A 6,725-nucleotide genomic window follows, 5' to 3' on the forward strand; every position below is an offset into this window, starting at 1 on the left:
CTGAAAAACCTGCTGCACCCATACATTAGGCCTAACAACGTGGGAGAACAAGGCAGGATAAAGAATGGCAAGAGGAAGCCAATCATGCCAGAAAGCAGCAGAGGAGCCATCACGGACATCAACAAAAGTGATAGAACGATATGTAGACAACTCATCCGAGATAATTTTCCAAAGATAAGAGGGGGAAGAGGATGGGTTATCAGAAAAAACAGAATCATTAAGGAGCAGCCAGTCTTTCCAAGGTGCCTGAGCGCAACAAATATAAGAAGCAGGCACCTATTTTGGTTCTGCAGATCCTTCAGCCCAAGAAAACATGTAACGATGCAATAAAGTTGGTAGCCTCTGTAAATGAGGTAAACATACACGCCTTTCAATTTATTGGGCAAGTTTTTTTTGCACTCATTCCTTGTAACAGAAAACATAGAAAGTACACCAGGAATAGTCCATCAGACATGATACTGTGACCATACCATCAATAAGAAATGTTTTGGCCACATAACAGGGCACTGTTTTACGTGCAGTACTTGATCGCTTGATTAACTGGTTGCCAATTTGTATACCGAGCTTAATTTCTCTTCAATGTAGTCACCACTCTTGATAGGTGCAAACCTGAAATAAACCAAAGTGTCAAATTTCGATAAGCTAGCTGGGAAATATATATGCCCAAAACCTGTGCTAACATAATCGAAGTGGACCTTGATGGATATGCCTCACTGCAACAGCTTTCCATGCATTTCACCACTAGATTCGGGCTTGGATCAATGAAGAAAGCAACCTGATATAAAAATGGTTGTGTGAAATGTAACTAGTATTACTTAAGCTCTCCATCACCGCTGGCATTAACACTAAGCATGTGATTTATTGGTTGAAGTGCTCCTCTTAAAGCAAAGAATCAGAGGAGTAAAAGGCTAAAAGGATACTGAAACGCCTAATTATGAATTAAGTCCGCTCTTTGTTACTCACAGAGTATCTCTCTTTACCGACAGGGACAACACGATGTAATGTAGATCTGCAAGTTGCAATAGAAGCGCATTAGCTGACACAGAGCCTTTTATTCTCGTTGGCAAGACATGGAATATAAATGATAAGGAATCAAAAGAATATACTAAGATACTCTTTATATCATACAACTTTGAAGAGTTGCAGAAAACAATGCTTCAAGTTGCCAGCGCGTAGAGTGGACTTAGGGGAGAACAAAAGTAATAGATGGTGATACCTGAAAACACAATTAGTCCACCTTTCTAACAAATCGCCAATATTAACAATAAGGGACCTGCAAGTAAACCAGAACCAGAATAAGATCATATATACTGAGCCATGAGAAATATCTAATGGGTATACAAAACAGGATTGAACATGTCAAAAAAGCACAACAAGCTAGGACATATTAGAGGGTAATAATAAAGCACTTCAAAATTTTGAGAGTAAATATATTGGAACGATATTGTATTATTGTATTTGATATCGCTGCTCATAAAAATCAGGAAATGAGTATTATATTACCCGTCAATATGGTGAATATCTTCCCAGATCTGAGGATGTCTATCTTTTTCTCTGCATATCTACAAGGTACAAGTAAAAGGTCCATAATTTATATGTGAGCATATGAAAAATGTTATTGGATATAGGCGTTTCTCTAGTGATTGTGCAAAAAGGATAGTACTATAATTTGAACTTGTGAAAGAAAAACATGCCTGCAAGCCAGGTGTTCCATCTGTTGCTAAAAGGGTTAGCATTCCATAATCTGTGTGCGCTGCTGCACCAATAATTTCTTTGTTGTCTGGACAATTTACGTCACCTGAAATGCAATAATCAAGTTCCATTGCATATAACTTGCAATATAAAGCCAGAAAAAGAGAGGAAATTTACCTGCATAGTGTAATAATCGAATAAATGCTGAAGGGGGTTCAAATGCGCCATTCTTGTGAAAGAATTCAGCATCAAGGTCCAAACTCAAAGCAATTAGGGACAATATTCTTTTGCCTGTAGCCCTGGAAAGGAAGAGCAATACAAAAGATATAAACAAGAGTTCCATGGAACTACCATGAAAATGCAACCCTAAAACTTTGAGGTTGGTAGTACCACAACTATCAAAGATATATTATATTGTTTGTTGGATAGTCCCTCTGTTCGGTAAAACATGCAAGACAACTCTAACACATTCGGTTGTCCCAGAAAGTATGCAAATGTAGCTATCTAGACTAGGATCTATGGTGAGTCCTATCTCAAAAATCCTACATATATAACCAGAAAAGAAGGAGAAGTGAAACACTTCTATCTGCTCTCATTGATCGATGACGGAGAGAAAGGGTGGATCAGAGGGGTAAATGAGTCTTTTGTTTTTTTTTTTTGCTAATGCTGCCTTGGCATAGACATACAGATGGAGGGAGTAGTACAAAACAAACAGAACTTACAATGCATCTGCATGGTATGATTGCATTGTCTTTTTCCAGGAAGGGAAGAGTTCTGCAAATAACTTATTAGCTAGATGAGAATAGAGCAACTGTTTGTTCTTTTGAAAAAAACAAATTAGTAGAATGGATATCCAATCAAACACTTAATGTTCACCATATATAAATGTAGAATAATCTAGAATAATGGGTTGTCAAAGGACACCTATCCATGGTAGTAAATGACAAAAAAATACCTTTAGAAGGCCACTGATTAATGTCATTCTCCAATTTTTCATCATCCATTATTGGGCCAATATAAAATGTCTCCTTGGAATCTCCTGCATAACTTATCACTTGTCAAAATTGTGGATCTCAAATATGTCAAAGAAATTTTAAGAAGTTGTGATATCTTATGAACTCTCAAAAAGTGTTTCGGCTGCGATGAGGATGTGAGGAATGGAATTCACACAATTGTGTGACTCCACAAAAATAAGAGGAGCTTATTTGGAATTTTTTTATTCTTATACTTACTATATTTTTCACTAAAAACTCTCATTTAATAAGAGGATATTAATATTCAAGCCTAATAATCATTGTTTACTCCAAAAAAGAAAATCCAAGAGCAGGGTCATGGTCGACTTTGGTCTGCACTAACCTCGTTGACGGCTAATCAAGATTTTGAATTTTTCAATCAAATAATTATTCATGTAGAAGTATTTTTATAAGGAATAGAGCTGTTAAAATTATACTATCATTATGAACATGTCACAATATTTCAGCTAAAATTTTTGAATTCATGTAAAAGTAACAACTTATGATCCCTCTAGTAAAGTTTATAAATCATTTCGCATAAGTCGAGAGACAAACTTTATAATTTTTGACCAATAGTTTGGCTTATACATCTTAACTATTATTATACAAATTTCAAAATAAAATATACTATTCAACAATCAATAACCATAACAATGTAATTTAGGAGACTGGAAGTATAAATTATTAATATGGATATTAATAACATTTTAAATAATTTGTTAGTGCATTATATAAGAGTCATTAAGGAAACATTTTTCATGATTGCTAAAACATAAATATCTATTATGGCTTATCCATTCTTGTTTATTTTAGTTATTTTCTTTAATAATGTTAATATTAACAGAAGTAGGTAATTTACTATTTAAATATCTTGTATAACAACAAATGTTGGTAATTTAGACATAGATTCGAGGAGATATTTATTTTATCTTTTCCAATGTGAGAAGCAACTTAGATGTCAATTTGTTGTCAATTTGTACTTAGACTATCGATCATAACAACATAACAACGGGTGATACTATAGATGCAAACTTAGCGGATTAGTAGTTTAGAGTTTGATAATGTCATAGGTGATATAATTCATAATGTATATACATAATATTTAACGGGCTCCTTAGACAATCTATCATAATGATAGCGTGGATAACTTTGGTACAAAATTAGAAGTTGCTTTAGGCTGTGTTTGATGATGTGGTTTTCTGAAACTATGGTATCACAAAACTGTAGTTTTGTAACCCAAAGAGACACAAAAACATGGTTTAGAAAAAAGAGATCACGAGTGAAGTTTTTAGTAAAACTTCAAGAAAACTAGAATTTTAACAAAATCATAGTTAGAAACTACAAATATATCTTGAAAACGTCACAATATTCTGAAAGAATCTGTGACGGTTTTCAAATATCGTCGGAGATCGAGCATCACATGCATATTAACAAGTTTCTTGTAGTGATTATTTTGCATCAAGCAAGGTGGTGGTGATGCTGCTTGATGTGAACTCTCATCCTGACCTTCGGGGGAGTCATCGACCTTCTCGGAGTAGGGCCAGGTGTAGCCCCTGTAGCTGCTGTTCTTCCGCAGCGCCATCTTCTCCCCCATGGTCTGCTTGAAGAACTTCCGGCTGTTGGCGAACACCTGCTCCAGCAGGGCGCGCTCGATCCCGTGGTTGACCACGTAGAAGAAGCCGTACTCCATGCACGCCTGCTACACACATTGCTTTTACACTGTGTTATTATAGGTACTCCATCCCTGTCCCTTTACATTTTGTTGCTACGAGAAACGTGTCGATCAAACTTTCAAATTTTAACTAGAATCGCACGAGATATTAACAATATTTGTATCTCCAAATAAGTTTATTAGCAAAAAATAGAATCAATGACTTAATTACCTAATGATGCTACTCACTGTACGTATGATTGGGAGAATATGTATGGCATGAAGCAGGGCTAGATGGGACCTGGCGAATGGACTTGGCCGCGGTGCGAGGGTCGGGGGACGCGAGGTCCACCACGGGGAGGTCCAGGCGGCGGCCGGCGGCCATTGATTGACGACGACCTGCTTAGCTTGCGTGGCCTAGCTCGATCGATCGGGGACGAGGGAGAGGAGGCAGCACTAGCTCCCCTATGTGCTGAGCCCTCAATTGCATTCCCTGCCGAGTTTTTATATATGGCACGTAGCAGGCGTGACCTTTCGCTTTTGCTCGAGGCACGTGATGCACGCTGATGCCCAGAAAAATACACATGAGTACGATCCTAGTGGGTTATACGACAGGGCATGCGAACCACGCTGACAGCGAACATGGGGGAGTCATTTTTTTTTTGAGTGGAACACTATCGTCATCTTTTTTTTTTGAGAAACAATATGTTCCTATCTATCTTGTGGAAGATAGATAAGTCATCTACCTTTAAAGCTCATTTAATTTGGCCCAATTATCTTGTATAAAATTCTACAACCATATTCAGCATTTTGATGTGATTAATTTAATATTTTATTGAATCAGTTCAACATTTGACAATAAAATATTGAAATTATACAAATAAAATGTTGAAATTGGAAGCATAAAATGTTGAAATTTTAAATTCTAAATGTTGAACGGTGACCAGGCAAACTTCTTCTCCGGCGAGCGGCGGCGCACGATGAGGGCGACGGCGCGGCTGCGCAGCAGCGGGCAGCGCGTTGCGATGGCGGCAGTGGCAGGCAGCATGCAGCAGGCGGCGGCCACGCGCAGCACGCGGCAGCGCGCGGCAGGCAGCAGTAGTAGGCAGCGGCAGGTGGCTGCAGCGCGCGGCAGGGCAGCGGGAGCTGTGGGCACACGGCGATGGCGGCCATGGCGGCGGGGAGAGAAAAGCTTGAGGAGAGAGCTAGGGCTTGAGGTGGATCAAGGGCTGTAGTTATTTGCACGAATCTCAAACACTGGAAGGTGGGGAAGAAAAAATCTTGTGGAAGATGGAGAGGATTGACGGGCGACCAGGCCTAACAGGTCGTCGAGATCGAGCACAGTCCACGCGATGATCTGCCTGGGCGGTATTTATTCGTTATAAAATTCATGAAATGCTTTACAAGGATAGGTAAAAGAGTATCAGAAAGAAAAAAACAGAGATTGTACACGCACGAGCTTCACATAACATGATTTTTTTATTTTACTAGCAAACAATGCCCGTGCGTCCCAATAGGAGAAAACATGCTACATAACTATTTATGTTTTTTCTCTTTTTATAAAATTTGAGAGGTATAATTTATTTTGTGATGACACTATAAACAAATGTTGGCCATAATATGACAATGAATAATTAATCTTGTATCAAACTAAAATACAATCTAGTATTCTTTTTCTGCTAAGCACACAAATATTTGCTTGTACATATATTTTAGTTTTAACTTTTATTATATCCACATGTTGCGGTTAAATATGAGATTCACAAATTCTTTCTAAGACGTACAAAAATTATTTTATGATAGAACATCTCTCTATTTTTTCACATCGTTCCAATATATGTTAGGTGTAATGGTGCATATACATACACCAGAACCACATTTGTTTAGATCGCACTGCTGGATACAGAGTGTCTTGCACTCAACCACACCAGATCGATGGTCAGAATTAATGTAACAAAGTCATTATAAGATCGTTCAATGAAAGAGATGGAGAGCTTGTATACCAGGAACTTGTAGCGGGCTTAGGGCCTAAACGGTGCTTTTTTATAGGGAAAATTCGATTCATGCCACCACAACTCTGTGAAATTGGGTTTCATGTTCAAAATCATGCCACTCAATGGCATGTATTTCAACATGAAATCCAATTTCAAAAATTTGTAGTGGCATGGATCCAACTAACCCTTTTTTATAAAGGACGAGAACAAAGAGACGATGGACTAAATAAAAGAGACCCGGGAGATATACTCTATCTAGAAAAGGAAAAAAAAAGAGGACAATGCTAATTTACGACAGACCGTAATATTAGCTGTCGGTACGGCCATATTATTTTGGGAATAATTAACTTGCGATGTTATTTTGGGAATAATTAA

At 37.9% G+C, this 6,725-nt stretch overlaps 1 protein-coding gene across 1 annotated transcript; it reads right to left on the reverse strand.

Annotated features, from left to right (window-relative positions):
• Positions 1-328: 328 nt before the first annotated feature.
• On the reverse strand, positions 329-4,830 carry LOC120699350 (2-oxoglutarate-Fe(II) type oxidoreductase hxnY-like). Its single transcript, XM_039983318.1, has 11 exons — positions 4,658-4,830; positions 4,212-4,401; positions 2,648-2,731; positions 2,415-2,466; positions 1,870-1,991; positions 1,695-1,798; positions 1,504-1,562; positions 1,217-1,273; positions 964-1,009; positions 696-775; positions 329-609 (listed from the first exon to the last, which is right to left on the reverse strand). Exons 1-11 carry the CDS (start codon positions 4,739-4,741, stop codon positions 537-539), a joined length of 951 nt encoding a protein of 316 aa, XP_039839252.1. The 5' UTR covers positions 4,742-4,830; the 3' UTR covers positions 329-536.
• Positions 4,831-6,725: the final 1,895 nt, after the last annotated feature.

The sequence above is a fragment of the Panicum virgatum genome, chromosome 3K (genome assembly GCF_016808335.1).
Source record: "Panicum virgatum strain AP13 chromosome 3K, P.virgatum_v5, whole genome shotgun sequence".
NCBI lineage: Eukaryota > Viridiplantae > Streptophyta > Magnoliopsida > Poales > Poaceae > Panicum > Panicum virgatum.